This window comes from Sorex araneus, chromosome 6 (genome assembly GCF_027595985.1).
Source record: "Sorex araneus isolate mSorAra2 chromosome 6, mSorAra2.pri, whole genome shotgun sequence".
Taxonomy (NCBI): domain Eukaryota; kingdom Metazoa; phylum Chordata; class Mammalia; order Eulipotyphla; family Soricidae; genus Sorex; species Sorex araneus.
In genome coordinates, this window is record NC_073307.1 from 115712782 (window position 1) to 115728158 (window position 15377).

The following is a 15377-nucleotide window of genomic DNA, read 5'->3' on the forward strand; positions in this document are numbered from 1 at the left end:
CCCGGTACCCCATATGGTCCCCTGACCACCATCAGGAGTAATTCCTGAATGCAGAGCCAGGAGTAATCCCTGTGCATCGCTGGTGTGACCTAAAAAGAGAAAAAAAAACAGCCTAACTGACTTCTCAGCCAGTTTCTGGACATCACATTCACATAGATAGTTATTCGGAAATTATATTAGAGTGTAGCAGATGACATATGCACCTTTTTTTTTTTACAGTGGTATAATGTGACTCCCACCTAACCTTATTGTACCACTTTATTACCAGACTCAAACCTGGTGGACTGCATATCCTACTTGAACTATTTTACCAAAATTTTATAAAACGTTGCCAAGAGGGTAAAGTGGTTTACTTGGTACTTTGGTTTGGCAAAGTGTTTGGTTTTTCTGCAGTATTTCTTAAAACTGAATCTAAAATTTTCTCCCTTAAAAATTCTAAAAGTTAAAACAATCTTTCTTCGTTTCCTATTCTTGTCTTTTGTTTCATTTGCCAGTTTCACATTCTTCCTTCTGGTCTCTGGGAGTTTGGTTATGGGGGGCAGGCTCAGTTTAACCTTCTGTGTCAGTTTTCTCATCTGTAAAACAGGGATAATAGTCATGCATATTCATAGGGCTGTTGAGAAAATAAAAGAAGTTAATATTTATGAATCACAGAGGAAAATACTTAATTTATAAATAAACAGAATTAAATGAAATATTTTATATTTAACCTCCTTCCTTTATCTGTCCCAGCCCCCAAAAGTTACTAAATTCTGACTGATTTTCCTCTAACCTGTATCTTAGGTTTTCCATTTTCACTACTCTCTGCCAGTTCACACCATCAGTACCACCACCATTGTGTTCTCCTGGAGCTTTGCCAAGGCAAAGTTAGTCTCTGCTCCTCAGTGTCCCAGGGCCCCTCCCTGATTGTGTTTAACACTAATTTTCTATTTCGTTCTTCAGGGATTTGTGTGTTTATGCTTCCCCACTGGACTAGAAACTCCTTACTGAAAGGCACCATCTCTTATTCATCTTTAAATTTTCAACTTTGAGTAAAGTGCCTGGTGCAAAATAATGTTCTGTGTTTTTGTGAATTGAATGAGCAATAATTAGACAGGCATACCATGCCATAATTCTTTAGAGTAATAGTAGATGATCAGTTCCTGAATCTATAGTTTTGCAATCCCAAGCATATTTGGTAGCCAGGGAGTACTTGTATGAGTTTTAGATAGAAGCCTACAGATAATCTTTCATTTCTCATTTTACCGAATCCATTAGCATGGACTGCCAGGATCCCTGTTAATTCCTGGACACAGTTCCATATTCTGAGATCCATTTGAATCAATATAAAAAATTGATCATAGAAGTTTGGATGTGACTTAAGTACTAGAGCTTTTTCCACATTTCACTTGCAAAGCTCTGGATTTGATCCCTGGCACAAATCCTTCCCGCTCCCCTACATATTCCTGAGCATAAATAACCCTGAAGAACCCTAAGTACCTTGGCCCCTAGACACTGCTGAGTATAGGCCCCACAATGAAAATACTAACAAACAACAACTGGTATGAGTCTATATCAGATAATATACTCAGTCTCTATAAATTTCTGTGATCAGTATGAGTCCACAGTCAGGTTAGAACTTGGCTTCAGTGAAAAGTGAAATAAAGTAGACAGCCTTCATTACTGATGATATTACCATCCTTATGATGTTTGTATTTTGTTTATCAGTCCTTCCACAGACTTTTTCTTTCATTGATAGAAGGAATTAGATGTTGCTTATTATAAGCTAGATCACTTCTATGGAAAGCATATCTGAGATCATAGACAAATTTTGTGAACTATTCCAAGAAATGTTCATTAATAGAGAATAAGATGGATAAAAGTAGTCTGAGACCACTTCATTTTGGCCTTTTAGTTTCTCCTCCTGACGCAAGCACTTTTAATCCTTCTTCCACAAAGGAGACAAACCTCACATCAATTGTAGCAACATCTGCTGTGTGTTATGTACTTTTTAAGCACTTAGAGGCTGGTATTGAACAGCAGTGATAGCTACCAAGTACTGAATGTTGATTTTGTGTCATATGCATGTGGTACAAACCTTACATTAATTATCCTGTCCATGATCCAACTTTCAAGGATCACGTGCATTTTTAAGTCATCTGTAACCCAATCTTTCCCAAATCATTTGTTTCTGAGGTCTCCTTGTCCTTTTGGTAACAGCAGGGATCTTGTTTTTATTTTTTTTTAATAATTGACAACTCCACCCACAACTTAGCAAGTTTACTCCAAAAGGCAAATTCCCCAAGGAAAAAGAACAGCCAGTGAATAAACCCTTCGAACAGAAAAGGACTGAGCATCTAAAAGATTCATAATGGTATTTCTGGAAATGTTCTGCTTTAGGTTTAAAAGAAAACTTTTGAAATGATTAGTAAGTTATTTAGAACCTCAATATTCCAAAGTATGAGAAGTTAACATACTGAGAAATTTAATTTAGATTTTCTTAACACGGTCTCTCATGATAAGAGTGGATTTGGTATATCCGTATATAAATGCTATGCAACGGGACTGCCAAATTGCAACATAGAATGGGAGAGATTTGTTATGTTGAAATGCTAAGGGAATTCTCACTAACAGCTTTCTCATCTTGTAAAGCTATTATTTTTCTGAAGTATAATATTATTTATAAATCTCAGCTGGTTTTATGCTTTTGATAGGAATCAACTCAAAGTGAATTGCATTTTTCTCAGAATATAAAATCCTCTCAGGAGTTGACCAAATGAGAACTGAAAAGAAATATCTTTTGCAGCCAACCATCCCACCATCTTGGTTTCTGCTACCCTTTCTGTATGTGATTGTTGGTCTTCTTTAGAGTTCTGAGCTCAGTTTCTCTCTCCTCTTCTGCACATGCTTTCCCTGGATGACATCATCTACTCCTAAAGTTTTCACTCTTACTTCTATTCAGTGGCCCCCACATCCACGCTCCCCAGGCCCTCTCCCTCCTGAGAGCCTTCTGTCCAACTGCTAGTAAACAGACCACCACAATATTTTGCAGAGAGCTCAATCTCAACTTCTCTTTTTTTCCCCCCAAACCTCATTTCTTTTCCTCAAATCTCAATTCTAGAATGGCACTAATATCCATATAAATAATTGAGCTTCAGCTTTTACTCCATTAGGAGCTGATATCTAACACAAGAGATATAAAAAGTTAAGAGACAGTTACAATATAGATTAGTAAGTACTGTGGTTGAAGATAAATCAATCCGAAGGAAATTAACATCTTAATTGGATATAAGTAGGTAAGCAAAGTGCTGTGTGTATGTATGTGTGTATTCATATCTCTCTCTCTTTTTCTGTGTGTGTGTGTGTGTGTGTGTGTGTGTGAGGTCACCTAGAAGGAGGGAGGAGTCCAGTGGAAAGAGGCTCAGGGGCATGAGATTATGAAGACAGATGTGGGATATGACTCTGAACTCTGGGCTCAGGAAGGACTGGAGAGTGAAGAGGCCACAGCACCAGGGCCAGGTAAGAACATGTGGATATGCATAAAGTTGGAAATTCAAGGTATGGAAGGCTGGTCAAGCACTGATATGTTTGCTACAGGGGATCATAGCCCAGGTTAACAACACCCACTAAAGTCTCAGTTCTCCAGTGGGCTCTGTAAAATGCTTATGTAGTTCCAAGGAAAATCATTTGGGGGGTAACTTTCATAATAATTTTTTCTACATAGGCTTCTGTACCCCGTAGTAATAGTTGTCATTAATCCTTATAACCACTTTGAGCATAAGATTTCAGAGATGTACAGGAGACACTTCAAACCTGGGGCAACTGACTTGATCTTCCTACACCAGGACCATCTTTGCTTGTAAGAGGAAAGATAAATATGGCCACAAATTCATCTTCATCCCTCTGAAAACAAGAACATTTTGATGAGTTTGCCAAAATTTGACCTGAAGAGACTTGAAGCTATTTATGATTTTTAGTTACATTTTGCTGCAGAATAGGATATGTTTGACTATGGGATGCTAATGTCTATTACCATCTTAACTTTATAATAGCACTGTCGCACTGTAGCACTGTTGTCCCGTTGTTCATTGATTTGCTTGAGCAGGCACCAGTAATGTCCCCATTGTGAGACTTGTTGTTACTGTTTTTGGCATATTGAATATGCCACAGGGAGCTTGCCAGGCTCTGCCATGCAGGCGGGATACTCTCAGTAGCTTGCCGGGCTTTCTGAGAGGGGTGGAGGAATTGAACCCAGGTTGGCTACATGCAAGGCAAATGCCCTACCTGCTGTGCTATCATTCATAATATCTGAAAAAAATTAAATTCAAAAGCACATCTGTTCAAAATTTTTAGGTGAGGAATTTGAAGACCTTTAAAGTGTATAGTATAAGATAGAGCTATAATAATTTACCTAAAGGATCTCCCTAGCACAGTAATTGGTCCTAAGTAAGAACTCAGACATTACAATTATTATACAGTTATTATCAAAAATAGGGTCACCTTAGACTTTGTAAAACAAAGAATGAAGGAAATTGGATCTCTTCTAGAAAATGCATGTCTTTGATCTCTGCTTCCCCAACCCCCACCCACAATTTATAAGCACATTTTTGGGAAACTTTGGGATGATGGCATTTTTCTAAGCATCATTATTCATGCTTTCATTCAGAGATTTTGTCATTACCATATTCACAAGAAAAGGAAGAAAAATCCAAGTTGCTGCTAGCAAAAGCAGCTAATGGGTAATTCTCAGAAGCAGCCTGGATACTGGCAAGGGCCCGGGAATAAAGTGGTGTCAGGCAAGGGGCATAAACTACTCAAAGACAAAGAGAGAAAAATGAAGCCAGGGGAGAACTGGGGAGAAATTTTATGAAAGGTGTTGGTAGCATGGCAAATTTGTATTTAGTCTGATAAGTCACAGTGGGTAGGGTGTTTCTCATCTCTCTCAGAGAGCCCAGCAAGCTACCGAGCATATCTTGCCTGCATGGCAGAGCCTGGCAAGCTACCCGTGTTGTATTCTATATGCCAAAAACAGTAACAAGTCTCACAATGGAGACGTTACTGGTGCCCTCTTGAGCAAATCGGTGAACATGGGATGACAGTGCTACAGTGCTGATAATTCAGGATGTGTTATTAGCAGGAGAATTTAATTGAAACAAAATTTGATTGACACAGAAGTTCTATTTTCACTCTATGATCCAAGTTTTCCTTTAGGAGAGTAAACTTAATTGCCTCACTCCTCAGGACATACTCTTCAGATACCTCAGCAAGCTAGCAGTAAATGACATCTCCCTGAAAGCTCTGTGATCTTTGGTCTTGGCTGCTGGCTCCCTTCACCCCTACCCTCACTCAGCTCATCTCACATAGATTCTCTTGGTTTCTTATGTCTAGGCCTTCAGATGAGTCTATGTCCAGCCCTACAAGGATCTTAAACGATGACCTGCCCTTTGCCTTTCCCTTCTATTGGCTTGTTAGCTCTTATTCTTCCAAGTCTAAGCTCAACCACCTCTTCCAAGGGTGGAGAGCCTTTGCTGTTTTGGTCAGGAATCCAGCATCAGACCCCACCTCTTCCCTTTACTCCTCTTTGGAGCACTATCCACAGTCTTTTAAAGGGGTTTGTGGTAATTTCACTGAATTTCACTGTTTGATATCTCCGCTCCACTTTGGCCCCACCTGTCTCATTCACAACAGTGTCTCTGTCTGACCACTAAGCAATGCTCCATCAACTGTTTGTTAAAAGGCACTCATACATAAAAGAGGAAGATAAATGAGGGAGAAGGCCACGTTGGTTAAAATGCAGGTGGAGCCTTGGGTTGAAATTAAAGCATGGGACTGGGATGCCTTCCACTAGGTGTTCTCCTTGTCCTTCCTAAGGGTTCCTGAGGCATGTCTTTGTGGTGAGGGGGGGCACTTTGAAAAGCTGTGGTGGGGGATGAGAAACTCTGACTTACAGAAGGCATCATTATTTTGGCTTTGGGGTGATAATGAATGTTCTCAAGAGCATTCTCTTGGCCTGAGGAAATTTTCTGTTTGATGGTCAACAGAATGGATAAATGATCAAAGCAGTTCTGTGTAGACAGGAAACATATTTCATTCATTTATTTCAACATCTTGTCTCTCTTGGGTGGGGAAAAGACTGTAAAAGACATCTGTAGGCCGGAATAAATTTTATTCCTTTGTGCAAGTCTGGGTGTACAGCAGACATTTCTTTGGAAAGTGATCTTGGCCTAGGCCCAGACCATCGAGAAAGCTGTCTGGGTTGTTGGCAGATCCGTGTACACACAGGCCCCTTCCTGGTCTGAGATCATGTAACACAGGGAAGAGTGGGGGACTCCACCCCTTGTTTTGTGTGGTCAGCACAGTGGAGTCATAGGATTCTTTTACCTGCTAAATAGGACACATCCAAAGGAAAATTATCTTTTGACCGAGTAACATTGCTGCAGAAAATCAATAGGAATGGCTGGGATTCATGGGAAGTGTTGCAGTTTTGTGGTGTAGACTTTCTTCTTACTGGAACACAGGGTTTTAGGATACAACCTCTGTGGGTCCTGCAAAAAAGTAAGCTACAGAAGAGGTTAAGGGAGACGTGGTATGTCTGTGCCATCTGAGATTAAAGGGAAACTGAACTGGTCCAAAGCAAATCATTTTTCAAATCAACCTCAAAGTATTCCTTCCAATTTCTAAGATCTTGTGTTTGACATGTTTAAGAGAGAGCTCTAGCAGCTGACGTTGTCTTTGTTCAGAATGAAGGAGACAGTTTCGTCTAGACTTTCAGGAAAGATATAGAATGACATTTTCAGAGCAAATCAAAATATATTTTTAAATTCCTTTTTTCCCTCCTTCAGGAAGAGAATTTGACACATGCTTCTTCTATTTGAGCTTGGTTGATCTATAAATGGCCTCAATAGTTTGAAATAAATTTAGAGTATAATAAACCAATCAGAGAAGCTATTGTAAATGATGTTTGTTCACTTGCTTACCTCAGTAACAATTTTAGCACCACCAACACCACAACTGGTCATATTTATTGAATGAATTCTAGGTATGTGCTGAACTCTTAACATACATTTTCTTATTTTTGTCTTTAGAGGAATCACCCATGAGGTAGGCAGTATCATTATTATTATTAAGCCAGTTTCCAATTAAGGCGCAGAAAGTTCCAGTGACTCACCTAAAGCCACAGTCATAGGTGGCCAAGTAAGTATCTGACTGACCCCCTGACCCAAAATCCACCTTGCTCACCACTACACCTGTCTCTTTTTTATCTACAGGGCCAGTATTGTACAGAAACGCATCATTTATTTTCAAGATGAGGGCTCACTGACCAAGAAACTTTGTGAACAAGGTAAGAATTGCAGGTGGTGGAGGGCCAGATACTTGCAAGGTATCTCATTTGGTCCAGGCATCTGGCTACAGGAATTAAGATGATTGGGTTTTCTGGGTTCCTCCAGGTTCTGCTTCCCTGCATCCCTCCAATTTTTAATCTGGCTGTGTGCTGTGGATAATTGGATCTGCCTTAAGCTCTAATTACTCAGTGTGATTCCCTGGGTAGGAGATAATGTACCTTATATTGGTGCCGTCTTCTTATTTTGTGAAACTGATCATTCTGAAGAGGTTCCTTGGAATAATTCACAGGACTTAATTAAGGAACGCACACTTGTGCACCTTTCAGAAGGCCCCTAGTGACTCTCTAGACTAATCACCAGCAAGAACCTATGTGGCACCCAGCTCTGCCACAGGGACTGGAAAATTGTAACTGCTGGGCCGCCAGGAACTTGGTTTGCTTCCTGGTTGCTACCACTACATCACTACATATAACCTTTGAGGCTTTCTTTTTCTGTGTTTAATTGTCCACAAGTTTACTCAGCCTTTCTCTAAACAAAGAACATCTTAACTGTTGAATCTCTTGCTTCCTAAAAGACATTCTTCTTCCTTCCTTGTCTCCTGGAGATAACATCCAGGTCCCATAGTTAAGAATGGTGGGTGTTCTGGATCACACATTATTGGGCTGCCTTATGGTCCACACCCACAAATGGCAATTTTGCCATACTTCTATAGTTTTGTTATTTTGACTATCAGAGGGGCTACTACCCTGTACCTCCACATACTGACAGCAGTTGGTAGCTAAAGTGCCTTTTTAATTGTTTTTGCGTTTTAGGTCACACCCGGCAATGCACAGGGGTTACCAGTAATTCCTGGCTCTGCTCTCAGGAATTACTCCTAGCAGTGCTCAGGGGACCATATGAGATGCTGGGAATCGAACCCAGGTTGGCGTGTGCAAGGCAAATGCCCTATCTGCTATGCTGTCACTCCAGCCCCAAAAATGCCTTTTAAAAAACCTCAGTCCTGATGTGTGAAGGCTTTTCTCAATTATAAATATGCAAAAATGCTGCAAATACTGTATCACTGTCATCCCGTTGCTCATCAATTTGCTCGAGTGGGCACCAGTAACGTCTCCATTGTGAGATTTGTTGTTACTGTTTTTGGCATATCGAATACGCCACGGATAGCTTGCCAGGCTCTGCCATGTGGGCGAGATACTCTTGATAGCTTACCGGGGTCTCCAGAGGGGCAGAGAAATCAAACCCAGGTTGGCTACATGCAAGGCAAACACACTCTACCCACTGTGCTATCGCTCCAGCTGCAGATACACTGTCCATAAAAGGGCATGGCAAGTATCTATTGGTTATCATCCTTTTGAGACAGAGAACCTATCAAAATGACAAAGCATGCATGTTTGTTTGCTTGAGGAACAGCCTAATATTCCAGTGCTCGGGTGTTATTCCCAGCTCTGTGGATATGAGTGGTACTTGAGCAGTGCTCGGAAAACTATGTACTGCTGGTGACAAAGCTCACCTACTGCATGCAGAGCACATGCTCAGCACATTGAGCTATCTCTATAGCTCCCATGTATCTGTTGTTAAAAAAATAAACATAGGCATACCTTAGTGCCATGTCACAATTAAGGGAGAGAGACAGATAGAGGGACAGATAGGGAGAAAGTCAGTGAGAAAAATGCAGGAGAGATCAGATAATGGGAACGGGAAGAGGAAAAAATAAAAAGAACAAGAATCTCAGGGTTAAGAGTAAAAGTGACTGTGGTTCAATAATAATCTGTCACTGTCACTGTCATCCCGTTGTTCATCGATTTGCTTGAGCGGGCACCAGTAATGTCTCTCATTGTGAGACTTGTTGTTACTGTTTTTGGCATATCCAACACACCACAGGTAGCTTGCCAGGCTCTGCCTTGCAGGCGCGATACACACGGAAGCTTGCCGGGCTCTCTGAGAGGGGCTGAGGAATCAAACACGGGTTGACCGCGTGAAAGGCGAACGCCCTGCCAGTGTGCTATCGCTCCAGCCCTCAATAATTATCTAAAAATAAAAATAAAAATTTTAAATAAAAGAGTAAAAATGGAGGCCAGAGGGATAGTTCAATTGGTAGTGTTCTTGCCTTGCACACAGCCATCCTGGGTTTGATCCCCTGCACCATGTATGGTTCACTGAACCCCACCAGGAGCGATCCCTAAGTGTGGCCCAAAAACAAACCAACCAAGCAAACCACCACCACCAACAAAAACCCATAATGAGGAGAGAAGGCAGTATAGCAGAGCTGGGTACCCTTCAGTGGACAGCCCTGCTGTGATTTAGACAAGAGGTGAGTTAACACTATCAGCACACTCTCTGTCCTTTGAAAACCCGCTAGACTTTGCCTCTAAGCAACAGTATATCTATTTATTTTCAAACTGAGGCATCTTCTTAATAAACAGAAGTTTATTTTCCTTTAGAATTCCAAGAGATTGCATAATAAATGCATTTCCTTGAACTCCAAAATACATTTAAGCTTGGTACTTATGTCCCAAAGTTCTTTTGACAAGCTAAAGCTACCAATTTGCTTTATTCTGCCTCTTTGAGAGATTATTGCTGCCTCATTTAACAGCCTCAGATAGCTACAATGGCAACCCCAGCGTGTACCTCTTAGCTCTGAATCCCTTTTTCAAAATTAACTTAGATGTTTCACTTTAGAGTTGGTCATTGTGGAAATGTTAAAAGAAAATGTCTTTAGAAGTTATTTATTGACACTACCTTTCTTGCAATACAGAAAACATGGCTGGTCCCTGAGCTATCAAAGGGGCTCACACAGGACTCCAGCCTGGGCTACGTGATCTACGGCCCTAGGGAGCCTGCTCCAAAGCACAAGTCTCTGGCCTCTTCCGAGTGTGTTTACAGTAGCCAAACAATAATTTCTATTTTGGGTGGTTTTGGACATCTTGTGTGAGACAATGTAGAAATCCTGGAACTGTGACTGGAGGTAATCTTTATTTATTTTTTTTTTAAATTTATTTATTTTTAATTAGAGAATCACCGTGAGGGTACAGTTACAGATTTATACACTTTTGTGCTTATACTTCCCTCATACAAAGTTTGGAACCCATCCCTTCACCAGTGCCCATTCTCCACCACCCGTAAACCCAGTGTCCCTCCCACCCTCCCCAATCCCATCTCCCCCCCACCCCACCCTGCCACTGTGGCAAGGCATTCCCTTCTGTTTTCTCTCTCTAATTAGCTGTTGTGGTTTGCAATAAAGGTGTTGAGTGACCGCTGTGCTCAGTCTCTAGCCCTCATTCAGCCCGCAACTCCCTTCCCCCACATGGCCTTCGACTACAATGTAGTTGGTGATCGCTTCTCTGAGTTGACCTTTCCCCGGAACGTGAGGCCAGCCTCGAAGCCATGGAGTCAACCTCCTGGTACTTATTTCTACAGTTCTTGGGTGTTAGTCTCCCACTCTGTTATTCTATATACCATAGATGAGTGCAATCTTTCTATGTCTGTCTCTCTCTTTCTGACTCATTTCACTCAGCATGAAACTTTTCATGCCCATCCACTTGACTACAAAATTCTTGACCTCCTTTTTTCTAACAGCTGCATAGTATTCCATAGTATAGATGTACCAAAGTTTCTGGAGGTAATCTTTAAAAGGTACCATACTTCATTGGAAATAGTGAAAAGAGAGACATACATCAGACTGCATGACATGCAGACCTATCCAGGAGGGGCTTCTGGAATGATCAAAGCAAATGTTCACCTTTCTTTCTCTTTCTTTCTTTCTTTCTCTCTTTCTTTCTCTCTTTCTTTCTCTCTCTTTCTCTTTCTTTCTTTCTTCCTTCCTTCCTTTCTTTTTCTTTCTTTCTTTCTCTCTCTTTCTTTCTCTCCCTCCTTCCTTCCTTCCTTCCTTCCTTCCTTCCTTCCTTCCTTCCTCCTTCCTTCCTTCCTTCCTTCCTTTCTTTCTCTCTCTTTCTTTCTCTCCTTCCTTCCTTCCTTCCTTCCTTCCTTCCTTCCTTCCTTCCTTCCTTCCTTCCTTCCTTCCTTCCTTCCTTCCTTCCTTCCTTCCTTTCCTCCTTTCTTTCTTTCTTTCCTGCTTTCTTTCTTTCTTTTCTTTCTTTCTTTCTTTCTTTCTTTCTTTCTTTCTTTCTTTCTTTCTTTCTTTCTTTCTTTCTTTCTTTCTTTCTTTCTTTCTTTCTTTCTTTCTTTCTTTCTTTCTTTCCTCCTTTCTTTCTCTCTTTCCTCTAGGTCACACCAGTGATGCTCAGGGGTCACTCCTGACTTTGCACTTGGGGGATTATATGGGATGCCAGGATCTAACTCTGGTTGGCCTAAGAGAGGGCAAATACCCTACCCACTGTACCATCTCTCCAGCCCCACCTGAGTGACATTTCTACCCATTCCACTCACTAACCCAGTATCCTTTGGCTGGTTACCTAATCTGCCTCAGTCTTACTGACATAGAAAATAGGGTTAACCAATGCACCTACCTTCTGTAACTGCAAATATTTAAAAGGAATGAGCACACAGAAGAAATACACTGTATTTATTATTACAATACCCCTTTTTCTCCACCCTAGATCCCAGAATCACTGCTTCTACCATCTCTCATGGTGTATATTCCACAAATAAATGCACTTAATCCTACATGAAAGATTTACAAACTACTCCTGACATTCAAAAATTATTCTTTTTGTTAATGCCTTTGTATGGTATTTAAGAATAAATGTCCAATTTCCAAAATAAAAAAGAATGTTTTTGTTAATACTGCTAAAAGAACCAAAGAAAAAACAACTCAAGTGAGTTACAGCTGTAGTCATTGTTTTCATATTTCAAGAAGCAGAGAAAACTGAGAGCAACAATACACAGGGATGTGGGCTTGACAATCGGAAATACTGAATTTATTTATATAATCTCTCTTTCCCCACTTATCAGTTATTCACAGCTAAATATGGGGGTGGAGAAGGAGCCTTGCTTGGTTTTTCCTGGCTGCTTCTATACTCAGACATGAACTTCTGAACATATTCTCAACCCCCACCCTTTCCAGTAAAGCCTCTCAAAGCTTGATACGAAGTGATGTGACTATCTCTGCATTTTTTTCCCAGCAGCCTTTTGCGTCTCTCTACTTGTTTTCCCTGATCTCCTTCAAAGTTACTTCTTATCCTTGCAATTTAGCCCCAGAGAATATTTCTTGGTGAAAACACACGCATGCATATTCCTTTAAAAATGTAGTAAAGAAATCTTGGTTTGGGAGGGCTGGGGAAGAAGTCTAGGACCCAGAAGAGATAACTAATTATAGTTTATCCCAGTTTTTTCAAAGAACTCCCTAGTACACATACTCTTATTCCTCACCCACCGCCCAGTTCACGTATTATTAGTACAATAGTTCTGATTAGTTTTAATTTGTAAAATTTAATTACTGTGCTCGGAGGTATATGAAAACCTTCACAGCCCCCACACTGACTTCATTTTGCGTGTTAAAATCTATCACAACTACTCTTTTCCCAAGTCTGAGACCAAGATGGAGTGGCACTGCTTTATAAATGACTCAAGCTTATTTTCTCACTGGTTGGCTTTCCTCACTTGTTTCAGATTCCACATTTGATGGAGTGACCGACAAGCCCATCTTAGACTGCTGTGCCTGTGGAACCGCCAAGTACAGACTCACGTTTTATGGGAATTGGTCTGAGAAGACGCACCCAAAGGATTACCCTCGTGAGTAGAGGAGCTACTTTATGGGTCCAGGAGGCAGCAGAGTTCTGTCTGGTTATGGGATCTACTAGCTAAAGTCCGTAGGGTCAGCAGCTCATACCAATTGACTAATGAAACATACATTCCAAGTAAATGAGTTCACCAAGTCAAGCAGCTATTAGAGGAGTATGCTTTCAGCTTCTTTGCAAAACATTACTCTGTGTTTTCCTATCTCTAATTGGGGAAAAGTATTACTAGGGGACCAGAGAGATAGTACAGAGGATAAGGTGCTTGCCTTGCATGCAGTCAACCCAGATTTGATCCCTGGCACCCCAATGGTTCCCCAGGCATTGCCAGGAACGATTCCTGAGTGCAGGGCCAGGAGCCACCCCCTGAGCATTAGTGGGTGTGAGCCCAAAACAAGCAAACAAAAAAGTATTCCTGATGTGGTGCTGCTTAACTTCAGCTCAGACATATGGTAATCTCAGATCTGCTGAAATGGCTCTATCTATCAATTACACAACAGGCCTATTTGTGCTATAAATACTTGGCAAGAGTCTTTTGCTTGACTCCACAGACCAAGGTCAGCAAATATTTGACATCCTCAACAGAGCAGGTGTTGGTAATCTGTCAACATTCCCTTTCCCTACTGAGTTCAGAAATCACCATAGAATCCTTCGTAACACCTTGTTTCAAATATCAGCACCAATCTATGAGAGCCATCAAGAGGGACCCAAACTTGGGTTTTGGAGTGTATCCTTAACCAGGGCCCTTTGACCTCCCATTTTATCATTCAGTAGCATTGTCGTCCCGTTGTTCATCAATTTGCTCGAAAGGGCACCAGTAACATCTCCATTGTGAGACTTGTTACTGTTTTTGGCATATCAAATATGCCACACGGGTAGCTTGCCAAGCTCTGCCATGAGGGCAGGATACTCTCGGTAGCTTGCTGGGCTCTCCGAGAGGGACGGAGGAATTGAACCCAGGTTGGCCGTGTGCAAGGCAAACGCCCTACCCGCTGTGCTATTGCTTCAGTCCTTATCATTCAGTGGTCTCAAGAAATACATAACATGTGTTAGGTACCATGGGTCCAGGAGACAGCAGAGCTGTCCAATTAGTGGAGAGACAGACACTATCAAATACACAAAGATACAAAAATTATAACTACAAAGAGTGAGCTTAATTTGTGGCAAGCATGTTTATGTATGTCATGTTCATTAGCCCTCAAAATAACATTATTTTGTGGATGAATTCATGAGGATTAGAGATGGCATAATTTTCCCATCATCACATGTAAGCATTGGATCCAAGATCCCGAAAGGGCCATTGAGTAACTTGCCCTGCTTTTCATTTGGATTGCCATTAAGATCTTGCATTGCCCCTTCTCTGCTGTGGGTAGCAGGATGGCCGTGTGGGCACTGAGCATGCTTTTTCTGATCATTGTCTCCTTTATTACTTGTTCACTTCACTTTGGAGTTGCCACAACTGGGAAAGAACAGTGAAGCTGGGAGAAAGAGATTAAAAAGAGGGTTGTGGGTCAGACCCCAAAGGAAGGAGTAACAAAGGGCACATGGTTAAGACTTAAGAAGACCCAGTCCAGACCAGAACCTCTGTGGTCCCCTCACAGCCCACCCAGAGGGGCCTCCTACATTTCTTGGCAGATCAAGAGCCCTATTGTTTAATTTTACCCACATGTAATCAAGGCTGCAGATCTTAGAAGTCTCTTACTAGTTCATTCCTCTGACTCTGGGATTCAGCTTGATCTGCTTCAGCTGGTGTGGAGAGACCTGCATGAACAAACTTGGACTCTGCCTGGGGGAGGAAAAAAAAAACAACCACTTGGAACAAGTATGATGGAAAAAATTTCCTCCAGTGCCTCCTGTCCACTAACTCAAAGGAACAAAAATATTAGGGGTCCATTGCTCTTCTTTTGTAATCCTAAAGAACATCTTTCTTTCTCTTTCCTAGCGCTATTATTCCTCAGAATAAAAGAAAAACCAGACCATTATTTCTGGATCTTTGGGCCAACTCAAGTATGAATCTATACAGAATTTTATGTTGGGTTTCTTTATAGAAGTTGACATGTGCTCCAAATCCCCCAAGATTACTTCATTGTCAGATTACTGAGAGTGTTCTAATGTTTGGTTGGAAAAATTTAGTCACTATGTAACAAGAACATTTATCACATCATCCTATAACCGGAGTCTTATTCCATACTAGACATTGGAGTCTTCTAGAACAAAAGCTATAACATCTCATCTTTGGATCTTAGTACCTCGAAATTCGTGGTACATCCCTGAGTACTATGTACTGACAAATCACCTTTGAGTGATATTTGCTGAAACCTAGGAGGCATATTTCAATCTTGTGTCTAGTCATGATGGTAAA

General features: G+C 41.1%; 1 protein-coding gene across 1 annotated transcript in view; it reads left to right on the forward strand.

Annotated features, from left to right (window-relative positions):
• The window catches only part of SPON1 (spondin 1), a 321507-nt gene that overhangs the window by 125665 nt on the left and 180465 nt on the right, over positions 1-15377 (forward strand). Inside the window, exons 4-5 of the mRNA XM_004613582.2 lie at positions 7248-7321; positions 12891-13013. Coding sequence (XP_004613639.1) covers positions 7248-7321; positions 12891-13013 — 197 coding nt within the window. The remainder of the gene's footprint in view (positions 1-7247; positions 7322-12890; positions 13014-15377) is intronic.